This window comes from Halichoeres trimaculatus, unplaced genomic scaffold (genome assembly GCF_033239565.1).
Source record: "Halichoeres trimaculatus isolate MK-OKI-2021-1 unplaced genomic scaffold, fHalTri1.1 fHalTri1_scaffold_6, whole genome shotgun sequence".
NCBI classification, from domain to species: Eukaryota; Metazoa; Chordata; class Actinopteri; order Labriformes; family Labridae; genus Halichoeres; species Halichoeres trimaculatus.
The window spans coordinates 37,904,343-37,927,443 of NW_027437184.1; the positions used below are offsets into that span (position 1 = coordinate 37,904,343).

The 23,101-nt window shown below is 39.2% G+C and overlaps 1 protein-coding gene across 3 annotated transcripts in view; it reads left to right on the forward strand.

Annotated features, from left to right (window-relative positions):
- Window positions 1-23,101, forward strand: part of ntm (neurotrimin) — a 657,985-nt gene that overhangs the window by 594,462 nt on the left and 40,422 nt on the right. For all 3 annotated transcript variants that reach the window (XM_074672947.1, XM_074672948.1, XM_074672946.1), the window contains one exon: window positions 5,771-6,003. In XM_074672947.1, coding sequence (XP_074529048.1) covers window positions 5,771-6,003 — 233 coding nt within the window. The remainder of the gene's footprint in view (window positions 1-5,770; window positions 6,004-23,101) is intronic.

The window sequence follows — 23,101 nt, forward strand, 5'->3', positions numbered from 1 at the left end:
CTGGGAAGTGAATAACCAACCTGGGGGGATGTTGATTTTTCTGGGGCAGAGCTGCCAGTGGGGTTTTCTGGGTTGTCTTACCTTGCATCTGATTGCATTTTAAAATCTGCGTTCTAATGCCACTGAGTGTCTAAAGTCCTTGCTCGGAGGAGGAATTGTCCAGTGGAAGTATATTGCCCAGTCAGAGGATTTCCAAGAGTGCCAGTCCCTGTGGAGCAGAATTGTCCAGTGGATGTTTATTTACCAAACAGACTATTTCCAGCAGTGCCAGTCCCGGTAGAGCTAAGAACAACTAACTTTTACCCCGACTGACCCACGGTACCGTGAGTAACAAGTGTACATGAGCTCCATGTGCGTGTGTTTGGGATAGCCCTGTTATTTCTCTCATGAAAACACACTCTGCTATTTCAGTTTTGTTTTCCTGTTTTGATTTGTTTGTGGGGGTCCATGGTAAACCCCAGAGCGGATTCTAAGTTGCTTTTCTGTGTGCCTGTTTGGACTGGATTGGGTTGTGCTTGGGTGGTTACAAATTGAACTGAATTGTGGTCCGTTTTTTGGGGGGGCTGAGTTGTTGTTTTTTTTTTTTTTTCTTTGATTACATGTTTGATTTATGGTCCTGTATGGTTTAACTGAACTGTTTTATTTCTATGGCATATTTATTATTTGTCAGACGTGGCGCCAACTGGAACCCCAACTTCTTCAACCACATCAAACCAGCTGCAGAACAACATGGGGCCTAATACTAGCATGCACGTTTTCCCATGTGCATACATTTTATAGACACGGGGTGCTGGTGAAACAGACGGTTAAGTGTAGAATTGAAGCCTGCAAATACATACTGATGTATGCCCTTCATTTTATCTATCTAAACTTTTGTTTTCTTGTCTAAACTTTTGTTTTTTCACCTACATCCAGGGCTGGAAACCTTTGACCTTGAGTTGCTTTGCATTGACCATTTATGATTCCACATTTTCTAATCCACAGAGCAAAGGGGCAAGTGCACCAAGAGCTACCCTGCATAAGCACATAGCCTCTGTGCACTGGTGCTTTTGCATACAATTGAATGATCTATTATACATTCACCTGGAACAATGTTTCTATGTAAATGAACCGTAAGCAAATAAAACCTCACTAACCCACTGCCAACAGTTCCACTCCCAGCTTGAGAAGGTTTTATTTAGCTCTCTGTGCTGTGAACTGATGGTAATATCAATGTACCATTTATAAGCATTGTTATGCTCACAGTTACCACCGATCAAGACAACAAGTTTGCCTCTGGGTGACCTCAAAATAACACATCTGTACATGAAGTCTGATATTGCTAGGGCAGGTAAATTGTGCAATTCTTCACAGCAGTGGGAGATTTTTTATTTGGATTGCTCCAAAATGTTTGAGTGATTTGTTAGTGGTTTATTTCAATCTCACTTGCAGCGCTGAAAGAAACCAGCAGACCTGCTTGTTTTGGACTTGAAGGGATATATCTGCATATTTGAATGTCATGAGTAAGTGTAGTACTAGCTACAGTGGATGTCAGTCAGTACGACCCCTGTAATGACAAACTGCCACACAAGCTAGGCTACAGTTCTCCTTTGACAGGCTGGCTCTGCCTTGACTTGAGAGAGTCCAAGCCAAACTCTCCTCTGGTGTAGGGGTACGCCTTAGGTGTTTCACGAAACACCCCAAAATCAAATCCTTAAATCAGACTTCATCACCAAGTACCAGATATGTTGACTCGAGTCATGTGACTTTGGACGCAGTCACACTGGCAAACCATGCCGTGCTTATGCACACTTCAGCCCTAAAGCATGTTTCGAATGGCCAGTGTGACCGCAACCATGTCATGCTTGAGCATGATTCACTTCTCTGCTTTGGCACGCTTTGGAGAAGCCTCATGGAAAGCATCTATTAACGTGCAATCAGGTTTGAGAACAAACAACGAGGGTGTGGATTATGTTTCTGTGAGCACTACACTGGGAGTTACCCATACTGGGATGCTACAGAGGATAATTTCATTTGCGTTTTCAAATCACGCGGTTGTAAACAAAAAAAAACAAATTGCTGTTTGCAAAACCTGCAACACAAATTAACTTACGGAGAAGTGACAACTTTGAACTTTGTGCGGCACCTAAGGTTGCACGAAGGACGGTAAGTATACCTAAGGATACCTGTTGTGATATGATGCTTTGGCTAGCTATAGCATAGCACCCATTTTACGTAACAGTACATGTTACTGTCAAGTCAAAATCACAGAGTGTGGCTTACTGTATCTCAACTATGATGAGACCACAAAGACAAATTATTTTCATTCTGGTTTTATCTAAAAAAAATAAAAGAATTCCAAAACCATTTATAGGGCTGCAAGGTGGTACAGCGGTTAGCACTGCAGCCTCACAGCAAGAAGGTCACTAGTTCAGCTCCCAGCTTGGCCGGGTACTCCGGCTTCCTCCCGCTGACCAAAAACATGCTCATCAGGCTAATTGGTCACTCTAGATTGCCCACAGGTGTGAGTGTGTGAGTGAATGGTTGTCTGTCTGTGTCAGCCCTGTGACTGACTGGCGACAAGTCCAGGGTGTACCCCGCCTCTCGCCCAACGGCAGCTGGGATAGGCTCCAGCCACCCGCAACCCTTAATAGGACAAGCAGTTAAGAAAATGAATAAATGAATGAAAATGCATTCATTGTATTTGTTAAACTTAATAGATTGTTACATCATTAAAATAGCATTTTATTTGGTAAACAGTGGTAACCAGTGCTTGCGACTTGTAAGGACCAAGCCTGTGACTTGGACTTGACTCGACCCCTCTTATCTTGACTTGAGGCTTGGGATTAAAGACTGGGGACTTACTTGAGGCTTGCAAAGCAATGACTTGCTCCCACCTCTGCCAAGCACTGTGATTTGTGAAAGGATGACGTGTCCTATATTTAGTATGTTCATAGATCCACCATGGTTGGACCAGAGCACATGGGGGGAGAGGAGACAAGGAACAGTTTTACCTCTTCATTTAACATCATCTACCTACCTCACCCCCTTTCATGCTTTCACTGGATTAACTATTCCTGGGATCAAGTTTTTTTTTTTTTTTGCCATCTGTGTGGAGGTGATAAGGAGAGAGAATCTGGGATATGTGAAACATACCCTTCAGTTTGTCTTCTCCTCAGGGATTTAGCTATTGAGGCATATCATTTGGAACAACCCAAGTCAAAACAGATTTTCTCCAATGAAATCTAAGAATATTGAGCATCAATCTCTCAGCTGAACACCATATAGTTTGTTTCATTGCTGAAGAAAAAGCACCATGGTTGCTTTTATGCTCTTTCCTCCTCTTTTGATAACAATCGGAGAACTAATTGTTTCTGTCTTTTACCTCATGGCTCAGTCTCTGACCTCCTGTGCACTCAGAGGCAGCACTCCCACTCACATAACATGACTGCAGAGTTTCTCATGAATTGGAAATCTGAAGGCAAAGTAAACAAGCTGCCAGGATACCTTCAACTGTGTCACTGACCCTCTCGAATTAAAGGAAGAACACGAAAGGCTCTGTTTCTGGAGGAGGCAACCGACAATATCATCGGCCTTGAGGGTCTGAAAAACACACACAAGCACTTCTGAACTCTGAAGAGTCAGAAGCGTTTTAGTGATCTGCTCATTAATTTTGGTCAGCATTGTTGAACACACCTTTTCAAATCAGAAGTCAGAAGATCCCGGCCTCTGAGTTGTCAGAAATACAGCATAACACAGACACACAAGAAGCAAAAACTAATATATTAAACAGGAAACACAGGGAACAAAAACTACAAAATAATACAGGAAACACAGGGGGCAAAAGCTGCTAATAAAAGTATTATTAAAAAAAAAATAAAATCAGGAAACAGGAAGCAAAGAACTACAAAATATAAAGGAAACAAGAAAAATTCACACATTTGAACTGCATATAAACGCCCATTCTAAGAAACTGATTGAAGGCCATTTATCGGTTACTCAGCAAAACGTGAATATATGTGTTATAAACTGATCCCACCACAACTGTGACGCATTGCTCCTGCAAGTCATTGCTGCTGCTTTACTGATAACACACACACACACACACACACACACACACTCACACACACACACACACACACACACACACACACACACACACACACACAGACACACACACACACACACACACACACACACACACAGACACACACACACACACACAGACAGACACACACACACACACACACACACACACACACACACACACACACACACACACACACACACACACACACACACACACACACACACACGCTTGCCATCTTTCCTCTGTTGCGTTGAGAAGCACACAAAGAGAAGAGAAAGTGGTCACAGAAACACAGATATGTTGAGTTGGAGGAATAACATTTAAAGCTCCTAATATACTAACACTTAAAAAAGGTTGATGTAAAATGTTCACTCAAGAAATACTGTAAACAAATAAACAAATGTGATGTAATGTCCAGTGTGACTTATGTTGTTTTCCTCTTCATGACGCATTTTTGGACTGATACAACTTCTAAAAAAATGTATGATTATACTACGGAGTGACTTACAGTCCAGAAAGTATGTTGCTTACTTAATTACTGAAAAAAATTACTGTTGTAAATAAATATTTAAGCAGTCAGTGTTTCAAGCTAGATTTTTCAGTGTACTTTTTTATCTTTTCAGCTGACCTTAAAGCAACAACTTTCATTAAATTCAATAATTAACTACTGTCTTCATGACTATGTCTTCATAGACTGAATATTTTCCTATAAAAGAACAACCTTACACACAACCGTTTCAAATCTGAACACCTGATAAAGAGCCATAGCTTTAAAGATTTATGTGGTCTTGATTTGAGTGTGCACGGGGGTCATTTATATTTAAAAAAGTTATAAATCTGGTTCAAGTAAACTTAACTTCATCATCCGCTTTAATTATATGAAACATAATTATCCAACAACAAAAAAATGGCTCGTGAAAATGCCAAGTGGCTGGTAACTCTGAGAAACCACTAGCCACAGTGGCTGGTGAGCAAAAAAGTTAATGCCAAGCCCTGGTCACAAGGATGACAACTGCTTCAGATGCTGCTTTCATCAACGCCTGGTTTAGCCAAGATAACACATCACACATGAACCCTTTGGTATTTTGATTTCTGCTCCCAAAATCTGTACCACACAGATTGATAAATGAGTCATTCTGTGTAAGGTTCACTGTTTAATAACACATATTTATTTTTTATATAAGTAACATCTTTGTCTCTGCAGACAGAGCCTCTCTGGTTCTCCTGCTGTACTTTAATGTGAGCTCTTTCTGCTCGTTTTGCTGTAGAAAAAACTGTGTGTGAAGGGGGAGAACAGAGTCTGCAGCCCTCAGCCCTGCCCTCACTGGTTTAACTTAGACTTTTCTCCAGCTGAAGGTTTGCTAATGAGTGTAATGACTGCCCACAGCAGCCAGCCTGAGGAAAACCCTCCTGAAATTTGTTATGAATAATAAACGGTACAAGGAGAGAAGGAAGTAGAGCGTGACTGATGGGGGATTTTTGGAGACTGATATCTGTATCAGTTTTAGAGGAGACACATTCTGGAGTATGGTGACGTGGGAAGAAATACTATGGCTGGAATAAAAACAATGATTAAAAAAAGGGCTTGAAAAACGAAGTCACAATCTTCCTGTGATTAACCGCTTTCAAACAAACACAGATGTCAAGTTTCTAAAATGTAAAATCCATATTTTGACTGTTTCTCTCTTCCTGTGTGGACAGGTGTGCTCAGGGGGACGTGGTCACACACACGGCGTGGCTGAACAGGTCCAGTATTCTGTATGCTGGTGAGGAGAAGTGGTCAGTGGATCAGAGAGTCAGCCTGGTGACTCTAAATCAGGAGGAGTTCACAATCAAAATCGAAAATGTGGAGATGACAGACGAGGGACAGTACGTCTGTGCAGTCCAGACGAGCAGTCGACCGAGGACCACATCAGTAAACGTCCTTGTGCAAGGTAATGTTTCAATCTGATAGCAGAAATGAATCACAGCAGTGATGGGATTTCAAGTGGCCACCATTCATTTTTACTCCCACAAAACTTTAACCATGTTCTATTTGTATTTATATAAATACAAACATGTTTTTATCTGTGCAGGGGTCTTCACTGTACAGTTTTGTTATTCCCGAGCACCAGCACATGAGGGCATAAGTGAACAAACCAGAGAGTAAAAGCAGACGTGCTCTCTTCCTTGAATCTCATTTCCTCATTCACTGCTCCACTGGAGCAATTAGAGGCTAAATGTCTTGCTCAGGGAAGGGGAGGAGAGAGGGAGGGGAGCGTGTAGATCACTTTCTACTTTAGGCGCCGTTAATAGCAAATACCAGATGTTAAGATGCTTTCGCTATGGAGGTGTAATGGTGTCTTCATAAAGATGCAGGACACAGTGGGGTGCTTCCTGCTACACACACACACACACACACATACACACACACACACACACACACACACACACACACACACACACACACACACACACACACACACACACACACACACACACACACACACACACACAGAATAATTACAGGATTTAATGCATACATTTTGGTATGTAGATAATCTCTGTACACAGAACAAGATGATTCAAAAGTAAAATAAATCTTTGGATTTCTTTGTTGTGTCTGTTTTGTTTTTGTTTTTTTTCATGATACCAAATAACAAAAACACACAGGTGTTCAGCTAACATTTCCTTTTTTTTATTTATTTATTACACCGTTTTGTTTTGTTTTGTTTTGTTTTGTTTTGTTTTTCTTTCTTTTGAACTGATCAAAATAAACTGCTGGATTTAGACTTTTTTATGAGGGCAATCAAAATGGTTAACCAATTATAATTTTGGACTTACAGGAAAATCATTGTTGTTATTATTATTATTATTATTATTATTTATTTATTTATTGTTTATTTTTTGCAATGACAGACCGAACTAAATATGAGCACACACACCCTATACACAAAATAACTTATACGATATGATCTAATATGATCGCAAATCCTAAACAAACAAACAAACAAACAAAAAAAAAACTTTTTTTTTTTTTTTTTTTCTCACACTGGTGTTTCATGAACTCCTTTTCAGTCTCTTCAGTTCTAAAACGCTTCATTTTAGCTGCTTTGTCTTAAAGAGTCTTGCTTCACAAAGCCCCTTCCCTCTGATTCCCCAGCCATCTGGAGGCCTGGCTTTTGCATTGGGCAGACCTCAGTGTTTGAGGCCCAACCCTTGAACCATATCATGTACCAGTAAGGGGATCCTTAAGTGATGACCTCATAATCTAGCAAGCCTGGTAAAGATATCATGGCAATTGTTCTTTTTTATAATTATTATTAGTTTTGTTTTTAAGGAGTGTCTTAATTAGTTGACAGACAAATTCATGTGTTTCTACAAAATGTAGATATAAGGGGTGGTTAATCTGTCACAGGTTGATTACAATAATTGAGGTACCACTCAATTATCAACCTATACATTCTTCAGCCTTCTGTCTGTTAGTAAACTACGCTGCTTGCTGTTTTAAGATTTTCAATTCAGTGATTGATATACTTGTTTATAACTTAACAGCAATTCATAATACATTTTTTTTCACCACTCCAAATGTACAGTATACGTACAGGTTTGAAAATCTGCATGTTGACTCTGAACATCCAGCAGTGTTACTTTGATTCCATGTTTAAAATATGGGAACAGAACAGAACAGAACACCTGCTCTTTAAGCACACTGATAAATGTGTGGCACTTAAAAAGCTCTTTGCTGCTCTGCCACCACTCATTTTGCTCTAAATGAACCAGCAGCTCTAACGACCTGATCAGAGGAACTTAAGCACGAAATGGAAAGTTGTGAGATTGGAATGAGCACTTGTTTGTGTTCCTAAAAAGAGCTCATTATTTAGATCTGGCTCTCCTACCTCTCTTGAAGAATATTTGATCAGAGGCTCTTGGTGGCTCTCCAGCAGGAGTGTTCAGTCCCTGGAAGAATGCCCGAACACAATAAGTTATCAGATGTACATTTACCATGGAAATGACATGACCTAAGTTTATTAACTGCTGTGGTTCAGAGTCTCTGTCTCCTCTTCTCATATCTCATGTCCAACTCTTCCAAAATAACTTTGGCTACAACTTTAACTTGTGAGAGTTTGAAAGAGTTTTAACCAAAGATTGAACTTTCTTTTTCTTCTGGACTTATTCCAACAATTTGCACCAAAACTCTTGTTTTGGCAAAACCCACAGCTAAATGTCACTGTGATCTAAAAAAACTCTTAATCATGTTTTTATTTACATTTTCTGTCAGGGTCACAAGTCAAACTTATTCAAATCTACATCTGGACTGTGCTTAGGCTGCTGGTCTAAAGCTTAAGCTCTGGACATTCTGCAGAAACTCAACAACTCTTACAGCTGATGTCTTTAAATGACTGGATTCATCATGTTTTAAAGATGTAGAAGTGAGAAAAGACACAAAACTGAATGAAAGAAATGGTTCAAGGAAGACAAAAAATTTTGCATGAAAAATATTTCAGGATGCAGGATCAGAAATATTTGGAGCTACAAATGTTGTTTGAAAACAGTCACATTTCTGATCAAATCCAGATCCTGATCCTGCCATAAAAACATCCTGACACATTTTGCCTGTAGCACCTTCCTAATGGAGAGAATGTTCCTTGATCGGAAGCAGAGCTTGCTGATGTTTACGCAGCACGTAACACTGCAGAAAAACTGACCCCTGATCAACTGGGATCAGAGACACCTGAGGGACGGGTGAGCTTTGATGACATCAGTCTGTGATGATGGAACGAGGAGGTTTAAGTTCACTGAGGAAATTATTTTTATGGTCATTTTTCCGAATTTTAGATGTGGTTTGGAAAAAAAGTTGGACTCTGCTTTGGAGGGTGTGAGCAGATGTGACACTGACCCCCATCCCTCTCTTTCTTTAGTGTTTAATCTGAGACATTTCATTGGTTAATGCCTCTACTTGTGCCTTCGAGCAAACACCTTTCTGCAACCTCAGAAGAAGAATGAAGTTAAGGAGACATCTCTGGTTTCTTTCTTTCTTTTCGATAAATAAATGAATAAATAAATAAGTAAATAAACACATGATGTCATCAATAGCTGTCAGCGCAGGTAACATAATAAGAGAGATGTGGACATGTCTCTTGGGTGGTAGGGGAGACCAGGGACAGTTGTAACATTTTTGTTTCTAAGTTTCAGCTCTTTTAACCCAGTGTCTTCAAACTGCTGTCAAGCTAGCTTCAAGTGTCTTAGTTGGGTCATTTTGGTCCAAAACGTGACAACATTGAGCGAAGGTCCATTTATCATTACTTTGTCATCTAGGGGGGCTTAAAAGCAAATTTATCCTGGGTGTATTTTTTAGAATGGCAGGGACATTTTTTTAGAGGCCAAAATCTAAAATGGCAGTCGTGGAAATGATCTTTTTAAAAGCTTGACCTACAATGATGGACAATACATGTTTTCAGACCTTATTTTTGGTGAGAAATACATATTCCTGGGTTACATTATGATTTGACCTTATTTTTACCTTCAAATTTAAGATGGCTGCTACTTTTGGTGCTGTTTAGGGTTTATCAGGGGGAGTTTATGCCATTTTGGGGCAATTTTTTTGATATTTTTGCAGAGTCTCTATAAGGTTATTATGAAAGCTCTGCTCATGATGAATTGAATAATATAGAGTCAAAGTTCACAGAAATAACATCTGTAGTCAATAAAGTAGATGTTTATGTGTAAACAACACTTGTTGATTGCCCATTTCCCATTAAGAAGGACTATGCAGCTATGACTTTTCCGGTCGATATCTCAACTTTTTGGGCTATATTAAATTCGTTTGCAGTGTTAGACTGATGGAAATGAATAGATTCCTTTATTTTGCTCCCATTTAAACAAATGGAGATGTATAATCACCATGGAAACCACTGAAACAAAGACATATGTGCGTTTTCACAAGGAAAATGTAGGCCGTTTCTGAATTCACCAACTACTTACTGTGTATGAAAGTAGTATGTAGTAGGCACTGCATACTGCCTACAACACTTGATTGTAGTATGTACTAAGACTGTTCTGTTAGGTTTATTTTGTAGCAAAGTGGAAATAGGATTTATTTTCTGAACATAATTTTAACTGTACAAAACAAACCATGAGAGGCCAACATGTTGACATTTCAGTTATTAATTTGCAAAAGTGTTGCCAGAAGCAGAATTTTATATGAAACAGTCAGTGGTGGAGAATGCTTATCATTTCGGAGAGGAATTACTTATTATTTTCTGACGGCGTAAGACGGTGTATTAGGGCTACTTAAAACAAAAAGCACATCAAGGATAAACATCACACACACAATTCAGTATTAAGAATTAAGAGAAGCAGGAAAATTTAGGGTGGTGAAAATATAGAGGTGAAATACAGAATGTAAAAAAATGCCCAAAAAATGGCATAAACTCCCTCCAAAAAAACCCTAAAAAGCACCAAAAGTGGCAGCCATCTTGAATTTGAAGGTAAAAATAAGGTCAAATCATAATGTAACCCAGAAATATGTATTTCTCAACAAAAATAAGGTCTGAAAACATGTGTTGTCCATCATTGTAGGTCGAGCCTTTAAAAAGATCATTTCCACGACAGCCATTTTGGATTTTGGCCCCTAAAAAAATTTCCCTGACATTCTTAAAAATACACCACGGCTAAATTTGCTTTTTAGCCCTTCTACCTGACAAATCCATTGAGAAATGGACCTTCACTCACTGCAGTCATGTTTTGGTCCAAAATGACCCAACTGTCTGCTAATTATTGACCTAGAAAATGCCTGTGCAACACAAACAGAAAATGCATCTCAGATACATAACCATTGTTACCATTGACCCCATAGTCCAGGTCGGTTCCAACAAAGCATTGTGTGAAATGTTACATGATGAAATAAAGACCATGGCAATGTCTTAAGATATTGAAAGGTTTTTGTTAAAGGCTTGAAACAAGCTTGCTATCGTTCTGCAGAGTACAGCAAAAAGATTAAAAAAAAAAAAAAATACCACAAACAATCTAAACGAGAGAAAGCTAAACAGACACATAAGCAACATGATGCACACTTGAGTTATTCTACAAAAGCATGCTGGGTAATCACTAGAAATTAGGTTTTCCTTCACAAAGTCTGTGTCTGCTTCAGGCACTGCTTCTTTACTGAGGACTGAACTGAGCATGTACAGAATGAATCAGATAAATCCTAACATGTTCCTGATTGGAGAAATTGCAAGTATTACAACTGGACTATGTTACAACTGTGCCTGGTCTCCCCCATTTCACAGACATTGAGCCCAAATTAGCATTAGCTACTGTAAGAGACTTTGCTCCTGCCTGTGCTTTTAGGTTTAGCCTCATAAGCAGAGTTAGATGATTGACCTGATGTAGTTTTTAGTTTGAATCCACTGAAGTTAGACCTCCATCAGGATATTAGATAAGATACATGACCAGTTACTTTGATACTGGTGATATTACAGTCATACAATTATATGTTAGCATCATACCCACCGCACTGCTTGTGTGGTTGACAGAAGTTAAACTGTTCCCTCCCTGTTTCCTTTGTCCCTGCCGAAGCTGGAGGAAGGCTGGAGGAAAGCTGGAGGAAAGCTGGAGGAAAGCTGGAATGAGGCAGCAGAGGAACATGACGCCACAGTGCAATATGTGGAGTCACTGTACGAGCTGCTGCTGCTGCCCCACTAAACAACACAGGGAATTATGAATTCACCACCTGACTGAAGCCCATCTCTCAGTACTGCAGTGTTCTGGCAGGTGCTGCAGAAAAGACGCCTGCAGGGTACCCTGAAACAGCTTCTCCCTTTACAGCCCACACACAGCTTGTTTATCCAAACACACGTTCATTGTGTTGGAGAGTGTTTGCTTTTTAAAAGTTTCCTTTGCTGCAGATGTTGGGGATGAGTGTTTTTGATAGGATGATTTAGCTAAACATGGGTCAAGAGCAGGTATTAAAAAAAAAAAAATAAAGATGGGGTGATGGGGAGGGAAATTAACCAACAAAATAGGAAGTCAAAACACTTCAGGGTTTTTTTTGTAATCCACTGGTGTCACCATCTTACTCATAAAAAAACCAACAGGGGAAGTGGATGGTATAGTTCATACAACAGCTTCTCAGGGCCACTAAAAAAGATTAAGAAAAAAAAAATCATATGAGTTTATTAAAGTCATACATTTATGAGAAGTTTTTCAGGTCGTCAATTTTCAAGAAAGAACTTAGATTTCTGAGATTTTGAAGCTGTAGCTTCTCAAGGAAAACTTCAAAATTTTGAGTTTTTAATAGATGGATGTAAGAGAACTCAAAGTCAAAACTGTAGAGTTTATGAAATCATACAAACCTGGAATTTGTAGACTCTTTACAAGCTGCTCTTTGCCCATTTCACCGCAACGTGACAGCCTTATGGACTCAGCAATAGCAAGGTACTACTGGTTTTAGCCCAGAATCATCACATCATTCAAAAGCACCCAGACTTTAAAAAAGATGTTGCCATGTATTGAAGCTGTACAGAACAAAGCAGCACTCTAACCTGGAGGAGGTATTTGTGCTTTACTCACTGTGGGGGGAAGATGCAAGCATATAGATGATTACATCCAACAAGACACAATTTGCAACTTTATAAATTTGTCATTATACAACTTTACAGGCTAGAAATTTTTAAGTGTTTTCCCTAAAAATTTTGAGTTTTCTTTCTTGAAAATTGAAGACAAAATAGAAAATCATTTCTTAAAATGGAGTGTGAGAACCAGTGGCTGACTGGGGCCGAAAAACAGCCCAGGACTTCGACTCGGCCAGCCCACAACAACAGGACACATTGGTAGACTGGCACACCCCCCTCCCCCCGACAACATCGGCCGTCAACAGACCACAATCTTTAAATCCTCCAACAATGCTGTCTGGCACTGTACCCCCGTTCGAGCAGCGTGATTGACAGGTGACTCTGCCACAGCCTGATCCGCCCCGCCCCCTCTCTCTCATGTTGCAGCCCACCAGCCCACCAGCCCAGTCCATCGGCCCAGTGGGGAAATCCCCGGTATCCCCGTACACCAGTCCGCCTTTGGTGAGAACTATCCATTTGGAGTGGACTGCAGACCCCTTTGGATAGAATTGTGCACACACTGTCACAATGATGTGACTCTCAGTAAGGTGTGTGTTTTTTGTAAATAAGTTGAGTCCAAGAAAACTTTTTACTGAATACAACATAACAAATTACAATATTACAACAGTTATCAGTGGTTACATGGCACTGATGTGACAACAAGCAAACTTTGTCAGTTTGTACCGTAGTTTGGTAGCCAGCTACTAGAGGCTGGTTATACTGGAAATTATACCAAGTGCAGGGCCAGTGTTGTTGATACTTATTAATATTTAAGGTTGATGTATCATCTGCTGACCTTTAGGTGTTTTTGTGATTTTTCTTTACATCTTTACCTTTTCCTAACCTGGGACAAAATTTGGGCAAAGCTGAAAGGTGACTGCAACATTCATGAGTATCATGATAAGCATTTATGTACAGAAACAATAGGTCAGTAACAAAGCCCAAAACATTGTTGTGTATGTTCTTCTTAAGAAAAAAAATTGCAATAAAATGATCACTTTAAGGTAAAATTAAAACAAAATCTTGATGTACAGGGTTGAAGACTACAATATTAAAACAAAATAAAAGTTCTAGCATTATTGCACACATTTTTTTTAAATAAAGTATAAAGAATCATCACACCAAAACAAATGTTATTAAAAAAATTCAAAAAAACTTCTTTTTTTTCCAAGTAGAACTTGTTATTAAAACGTCAGCCAACTATTGGCTATATTTAGCTCTGCTCACAGCCCGCTGCCATGAGACGTGTCTGTAACATGTGACGTTAGTAAATCCTGGTGATATCCTGCCAGTCATCTACCAAGCAGAGCTATGGTAACCTCACCCTTCATTTTATTGATAGACTCTCAAGTTTGAACAGACCACTGCAGAATAACTGCTGACTGTGGGCTGGAATGAACAATGGCACTAACAGGTTAACCCGAGTTAACCTGTTAGCCTTTAACTCGTGCTCTATCTCTCTGTTTGTCTTTCTTCTGCTTGTCTGTCCTTTTCCTGTCTGACAGTTAGGCTCCAGTGTTCACCATCACTACCAAAGTAATCACAGAAATAATTTTCAGCAGAGAAAAACACAGATGTCTCTTCTCTCTACAAAACTTCATCAGCCAGCGTGGTGTTGACAAAGAGACTTAGAAGTGCTGTAAATCAATCTCAATTGGGATGCTAAGAAGTTACATTTAGGAATAACCTTATAATGGCACTGCTAAACCTTTTTAAAGTGTGGATTACAAACAGGCATATACATCTAGTAGAGAGAAACTTTTTCAAGAGCACTTAGAAACTCCTCACAGCTCCTTCAATTGGCTTTAAAATGCCACCATAGTTTCAAGATATTTAATTCCTAAATGCATATTTATTTTTTCAGGGTCTGAGTGTTTTTTTCCTCATTTGCAAAAGTTTTATGTTTAGAGAAATGTCATTAAGTATTTGGCCAGTTTCCACAGGGACCAATTAACTTCTTATGACCTGGTTTTCTGCTGGGGAAAAAAAAAAAAAACATTCATGAACAAAATGTTTTAGTTCAGTTTGTACCATATCTGTAGTTCAAGAAGTTTTCTCTTAATTGTAAAGTTTAATAAATCTACCCATTTCAAGGACCTTTGCCTCAAACCTAAAACAAAAAAACTGTCTTTGGGTGTCCCTCATGGTGAATCTCTGAAACTTTGACTCCATCAGGACATAGTCTTTGACAGCTTAAATGATGAGTTTTTATACCATTACGGTATTTTTACTGAGGTTAGGAATACACACATAAACACACACAACTAATCTCAAAAATCATTCAGTCATTTTACAGAAACATGGATTCCTAACATCACTTCATTCTCCCCAACAACTGACAGTCAGAAATATATGCGTCGGTTCATCTTATCTGCCTACTTTGCAAACTGACCCTTTGAAAAATGTTACTTCTGTATTTATCCACTGCAGTCTCATTTCTGTTCAGCATGGCCTTAACAATGTATGATGAAGAGTGAGCTGGAGCCATGGTGGAAAAGGTCAATGAAGGTTAATGAATTCACACACACAAATATCCTTTAAGACTTGCTTCATACAAATCCACATCTCAGCTCGGCAGAAGTCTGGGGTCTCACACAGAGTTTATCTAAGGCCTTTATGATATTTTATTCTCCTCTAATTCAGACATTAATGCAGCTTTAATGTCAATTCCTTTGACAGCTTCATTAAAATAAATGAAGCTGTCAATCACTGAGCTGTTTGTGGGCCTGAAGATCCATTTCTGGTTTGTTTTCTGAGTCATCTGAGACTTTCTGTGTGGACTGCCCAGTGAAATAATGAGAGGGATGTTGATCCAGTGCATGCATGGATCTTTTCATCCCAGCAGCAGAGCACTCATTAACCCTGCAAACAGAATGTCCACACGGCTCCGTTTGCCACAGTGACCCATTTAGAAAGTGAACACACAGAGAACACAGGTCAACCTCTACATTTCACACTTGTGCATTGAGTCTGCATCAGGGGTCAGATCAGTCTGAGGCTGTGTGACTCTGCCCCTGCACATAATAAGCTTTTGTCAGTGAAGATGACTGTTTTTAAAATCGCAGCAAGCTGCAGTTTGTCAGCTTGGTCCAGGAAGTAAACTGGTCATAAATTTTTGTCACATCCATCATGATTGGTTTGGAATCCCCTGCTCCATTTAGCTCATCAAGTATTCAAGTCACTCCTCTGGGGTTTGACTCAAACCAGCAGGACCAGGGTGATAATAGAGAATGAAAACTAATGAAATAAAAATGAGAGGTGAAAGAAAAAAAAATGCTGAATTAAAAATTAAAAACAGGCTTTGCAGCAAAATGAAAACTTGCTTTAACTGTTTTTTTTTTGTTTTTTTTTAGTTTAAAAAGCTGACAAAAATAAACTTAAATAACAGAGGTGATTACTGGGATTTTCCTCTTTGTCAGTTGATCTCATACATCAGCGCAATATTTTGAGTCGACATGAAATGTTTTTGGTTTACTACCCGTTTGACTCCAGTCGGTGCATGTGCACAAGCAAGAAGGCATCCACACTTTGTCTGCTAGCAGATCATTAATGGCAATGTTGGCATTAGCGTTAGTTGGATAAAAGCAGCAGCGCCTCATTTGAGATACCTTTGAATATGCAAGTTTCTGATAGGAGCAGATGCTTTAAAGTGGAGGATGATGGAGTTCAACTATTTCTCAAAAGGGAAAAATCCCACTCATCTTGAAGTCCATGTGAAAAGTTCACACAGGGAGGCTAATCTAGCTTACATACCTGTCAACACTCTTGATTTCTGAGGGAGTCTCCCGTTTTTTAAGCCTTTCTCCGTCTGAACTCCTGATCTGTAATTTCTACTGAATTTTGATGTTGATACTGGGTGGGTTGTTTGTGTAGGGTAATGAAATAATGAGAGTGTTTTACTGTTCAGATGGGTTATTTTGTGTTTGAGAATTATGAGGTTCACTGAATACATCAGCTGTGATGGGCTGTCCAGCAGTCAATGTCTGAGAGTGTTGTGGGACGTGCTTGTCTGAGAGTTAAGTAAAGAGGGAAGTGTTACCTCTTCAGCGTGGTTTACTGGTATTGGGTGGTTTAATAAACCCTATCATTAAACCTGGATGAGGTCTCAGGGTCCCTTTTGCAGATACCACGCTACCAAATGTTTAGGCCTGGGGTGGGGGGTCTCCGGCTTTTTCAGAGCCTAATGTTGGCAGGAATGAGCTTAGCTTGTTAAAGTAAGAAAGAGCGCCTCCATGAGACACAAAAAAACAACACTAATACTGAAACCAATTTAAAATAAATAAATAAATAAATAAATAAAACTAAGAATTTTCAACTTAAAAAATAAAATTAACTAGAAAAAATGCTTTACAAACAAGTGAAACTTAACTGAAATTGAAAATAAAAATAAAAAAAATGATAATAAAAACTAGAAAAAAATGAAAAACTATAATAACCTTGGTCACTCCCCACTCTCACCCTGTTTCCTGCTCTATCCACTTTCCTGTCCTCTCTGAAAAAAAGGGATTATAGTTTGGAGTCCTTCCAGTCCCAGAGTAAAACTGCTTTCCATTCTCAGATAAAGGCCAAGACCAAACACAACTCAGAGTAAGAGAAACGTAAGGCATAAGACTGATGCTGAGCGCAGTGTTTCAGTAGAAGTAGGAGAACGGTTATTTCTGTGGACAATAAGGAGATTTACACCTGTCTCACTTGCAAACAGAAAGTTGCCGTTCTTAAGGTATATATGCAGTATATAGTGCAGCTGTATGTAAAACACTTCTGAGATCAACAGAAACAACAAGCGAGAAAAAAAAAAGAGAAAATCGAAGAACAGGTCCAGACTTAGTGATGTCCACCTTAAAGCCACACTGAAGGTTTCATACCACCTCCCTCAGAGCAAACGTGGCCCAGGTGTCTGAGAAGAAGAGCTCCCTGGTGTCTGGCAGCATTCAGAAAGAAAAGACTGTAATATGACTGTAAAATGATTCAAGTGGAAGAGTATAGTTGAACTTTTTGTTATTGTTGTTATTTTGTGGGACACCTGAAGTGGCTCCCTCGTGACAACACTGGAAGCTCAGCGGCCCTCAGGTAATTTGAGTTTGAGACCCCGGGTGTGTCAGTGTGACAGTGTGTGACTGAGGGACAGCTTTGTCTTCCTGCTCGTGTTGTCAGCCCTGATCCTGGACATGCTCACAAAGCCCGGCAGGAGTTTATTATGTGCAAACTGAACATTTTGTAATGAGTTCTCCTCATCGCTCACAGACTTTCAGAGCAGTGTTTTGATAAAATATTGATGCAGATCTACGTGAAGTGGAAGGATGTAAGTGGCAGTACTTGAGTCACTGAAAAATTGGCATGCATTGGTAAAGTGCACAAGTGGAGGTTGATTGAAGTGATAGGACTGTCTCTCATGTTGAGATATTTTCCTTTTCTTTGCTTCCGTCTGATGAAACTGTCAGTTTTTACCTTCTGTGGAGTAATGTTCTCTTGAGCTCTGTCAGTGGTTGCACTGAAGCCAGCTCACCCTCACGACCTGACAACAGTCAGGACAGTGAGGGTTTGTGAATGTGTAGTTTGAAAATGAAGAATCCCCTATGATACAGTGAAACTAGACTTATGATTATTTGTACCACGAGACAAGCAGATTGGTTATGATGCCATGTTAATGAACATCTTTTATTACAAAATAATCCACTTTTTCACATGCAGTTAAATTTTTTTGACAATATATGTGAGAAGTGAAATAATCATCTTCAGACTAAATCCTTTAAGCAGTACGGCTTCCTTACAAAAAAAAAAAAAAAAAAAAAACATCCGGGCTTAAACTTTGTTTCAGTGTCCTCTGAATATTCTCTGTAGAGACTTTATTATGGACATGGTAGTGTATTGAAAACTGGCAGATACTGTTAGAAACATTCTTGGTGCCGTATCTAATTCAGTGATCTAAGTATTAATCTAAGAAGCAGTTTTATTTTTAATTTTTTTGTCTGAAAATGTTTAGCGCTCATATGAATTCTCCTCCATAGACAGAGTTTCCTCCCTACACTGCTCTACCCACTGACATGAAACGTGTGTATGCAAACTCAGACCTGGTGCAGGATTTGAGTGTACCTGGCGCCCATGTTCAGATTGATAAATGACAATCTGTGAGTAAGCGTACACCCATTTTTAGGTCATACACATGTTTGGTAAATGAGGATCATTGTGCACCAGTCTGGTGCAAATCCCTGGTCAGGACCAGTTTCACAAATCTGTATCTGACTGCACTGGCAAAGATAAGTACTAAACTCAAGCTCTTGTTTGTGCATGATTCATGGTTGCACACACATGTTCACCTGCTTGCAGTGCACTGATCAGTTAAATCAATCGATGAATGAGTCACTTCTGTTGTGAATTTTGAAGCACGCAGAGGTTTTAAAAAGGTCCCAGTTTCTTCACAGTCCTTTATAAATAGCAGGTTTAGCAGTTGGTGCTGAAAAGTTTTGCAGCAGCAGCTTGTATTGAATTCATGGAACACAACCTTTAGTTGTTGTTGTTCCACAAACAGAGCTTCAGCCTCGGCCTCTTGAACTGCTGCTAAATGAAGCAGGATGGCATTATGCTTTTGTCATTCATGAAGGGTAAACGAGGATTAAGCAGAAATAAATTATTCATAGATTTGTGTCTCACAAACAGTTCTGATGTGACTAAAACAAGTTGAGGCACCGGTGACACTCTATTCAAATGCTCTAAGTTGATTATCCTGAAATGTCAAAATAGAGATGCGTCCTTGTTTCTTTGAAATGGAAATGACAAAAAGCTCTGAAAGATCTGTCAGCAATAAAAAAAATAATAAAGGAAGGAGGGAAAAAAAACACTTTTTATTCGAGAAAACTGAATGTGTGAGGCGTCAAGGATAATCACTGCAGTCATATACAGCCGTCAGCTTTGTTCCCTGAAAACCTTCAACATGAAGACATGTTTTTGGAAGACTGGAGTCACGTCTGAATATGAGTTTCATTCAGTGTGGCAGAACAGACAATCTCATCCTGTTTATCAAACTTACAGAGTTTGGATGGATTACGTTAAAAAACTGAAATGCATTTAAAAAAGAAAAAAAAAAAAGATTAAATAAAAAACTGAAAAACTTTATTTTAGCAATCTGAGAATAGGTTTTTAACCCAAGCAATAGCTGCTGAGTTCTGTTCTGTTTCTATTTATTTATTTATTTATTTATTCATTTAATTATCTATTTATTTATTTATGTAATAATCTTTCTGATTAGTTTATTTTTTTATCATTTGTTTTTAATTAAACTTCATTGGGTTGCAAGTTAGACTTTTGGATGATCCAAGTTATGGGGGCTCCTAATAGTACAATGCCAGAGGGACAGGCAGGTGACATGAGCTGCAGTTGTTTTACTTTAGGCTTTGGTCAGTTTGACCATTACCTTACACTGCCATTGCCACTCTGCACCTGTGGTCAAACTCTCAGCACCAACTCCTCAGTCTGAGTCTATAGAAGTCTGGGTCTTTCGCAGTCTGAGTCTATATTAGAGATGGGTGATATAGCCTCAAAATTATATCATGATATTTTGAGGAAATTTGCAACAACGATATTTATGATGATATGGGAGACAAAAAACAAACAACTTATTATCAGTTGTTGCTGATTCTGAATAACAGCCTTTTTATTGCACGCACAGTATGGATGCCACTTTCCAATCATTTTCTACTACTACACAAACTTGAAATGTAAACAAAGTAAGTAGGTCAGATCCAGAGAAAATCTGATGTTTTGGAGGAGGAAAAGTTAATCTTGCATATACAACACAACATATTCTTTCTATAAGGACACCAACAGAAAGGAGAAGGCATGGACTGAAGGAGCTGAAGTTTAGGGAGGGCCAGATGAGCTTAACGTACTCATTAATTACTATGAAAGTACGGTATCATGGGTTGAATTCCTGCTGAAACGAGGTTCTCCTGTGATCTTGTGTATCCAGCTGCTATGGGTGCTGCACAGTGCTGTGCTGTATGGCGCTCCAGAGAGGCACCCAGTATGAATTGGCATGTGCCCAAAATGAGCCGAGATCTCACGCTGTATATGTGAATTAGGGGTAAGGCTGATATAGGGTTCAGACTGGTTGTATTCAGCTGTGTGTTTCAGCTTTAGGTGGTGGAACATGTTGATGGTGTCGCCACCCTTCTCAGTAAGAGTTCTCCTGCACATTTTGCATTTAATGTGTTTTGCTGCATGTCTGACCTTTGTTCAACCAAACCACCTCCATATCACTGAGGTAGCCCTTCTTTTAGGCACTAAATCCTCATGTGAGGATGAAGTTGATGCTGCTGTGCTACTTTCTCTCTCAGTCACTATTGTTCTGTAGGGAGCGTCATACCTCATTGTGCCTCCGACTGCAAATATTGCAAAATGAAAAATTTATATTGTCCAAAAAGAAATACCGGTATTATTGTAGACGGAATGATATAGCACACCCCTTGTCTATAGCAGTGGAAATGTAATCATTTAGGGCCCACAATCTGATTTATTAAACCTGGAACTGTTAGCGGTTGCTGTTTTGCATCTAATTTCAGCACGTTTGAAAGGCGGGTGCAAACTGGCACAGAGTCGCACACAAAAGGCTGAGGTCATTGTGTTGAGAAGTTTGTCATTACAGAGGTGTAATGAGAAAAAAAAAAACATTGGAAATAGAAAAGAAAAAGATCTTGATTCTTCTCTTTTCTGTCTCTAAAATTGTTTAAACATTGTGTTGCATAGACAGCTCCTTCTTAAACCACATTGGATATAGCTCTCACCCCCTGTGCAGCAGCATGTAATCCATCAGCTATTTCAGTCTATCGATTTCATTTCTCTCTGATCATCTGCACACACTGTGCTAAAAGATCACCTGCAACACGCCCACTCGTAGCACATTTCTTTTTTTTAGTTCATATTAAGTGTATTGGTTGTTCCACAGAATATATTTATGCTTGACATGGGTTTGTAGTTAGCCAATAAGAGAGTCTTGGGTGCCTCACCCCTCTCACACAAGTCACTTGGAGGTGGTGTGAGGAAGGTGAGGGGCCTCAAGAAAGTGTCAAGAGTGGCTTGTTTAGGGATATAATTGATTTATTAATTATTAAAAATTAACCAGTTAATTATTAATCCATTTGTTTCTCTTTATGGCAATAGATAGAAGCTTATATTTCAAAGATGCTTCATCGGAGTATCCCCATCAAATGATGAAAAACTTTTTAATAAAAGTTAATCAATTCAGTGAAATAATGTGATGGTAAATTTGCAGAGAAAGACATGTAAAATCAGTTTAAAACCAAACATGAGCACACATATAAAAGCAGATTAGTAGGTACACAGTCATGACCCTCTCGTGTTGCCATTCGTCATGAACATTTTGGTCAGAGATTAGATCGTGGGTCCAAGTTCTCTGGATCTCTTGTTGGCCTATCAACCCACACCAGACAAAAGAAAGGTGTCTCTGATGTGTATAACAACTGGAACAACCTCAAAGTGGTTAGCACTGGTCTCGTTAATGATAAACAGAAACAAAATATGCAAAAAAGGGCCGAGGTTATCTGAGAATAGAAGAGTACTGTCATACTGTGTACTGTGGTTAAGTATTTAAAGATTAAAGTTTTACAATTATGTTTTCAGCCACCTCACATTTCTAAGATGTAGAGTGGACTTAATCCACATCGGCTGTCCTTTTTTTCTGGATTTCTACTTCTCTCTGATCCTATTATTAGAGCAACTCAGGTATTCCTTTGAGTGGTCTTTAAAAACAAAAGCTGTTCTCCACGTCAGACTGTAACCTCCTCTGTTCACCTTGGAGCAGCACTCTCTGTGGAGTTTATAATACTTTTGGAACAAAGTGCTTTTCATTACAGATCCGTGCTTTGCTTGTTCGACACAATGCTCTTTGCACTCCCGTTCTACAAAGTTTATCACTGAAATGGATGTTGTTTTTTTTCCTGCTTCCACAGTGCTGGGCTGTATTTGTGTAATGCTTCAGAAAAGGCTTTTTTTTCTGGCTCAGATGCATACTAAAACTATGAACCCAGAGACAAGAGAGTAGTTTCTCCCCCCCTGGAAGTATGGCTAAGAAAACAAGACAGTGATCAGGCTCGGTCAGTTTGGTTTTCTCTCTATTGGAAGGTTTAGGCTTTGGTCTCGGGTCCTTCTATCCAGACGACCAAGTGTCCTTCAGCAACACATTAAACCCCATCACTGTGCCTTCACTGTGTGAATGCTTTATTTCATACTGATGCAGCTTTCCATTTTTCCATAGCAGCCTCTGCCCTCAGTATATACATGTAGTATTTATTAGTAAATGTGATTAACAGTCTGAATCGCTTTGAGTGGTCTGAATACCGGAGAAAGGTCAAGATAAACACAGTCTATTTACCTATAACCATTAACCATACAGACCATGTCCCTGAAGGACTTCTTTAGTCCC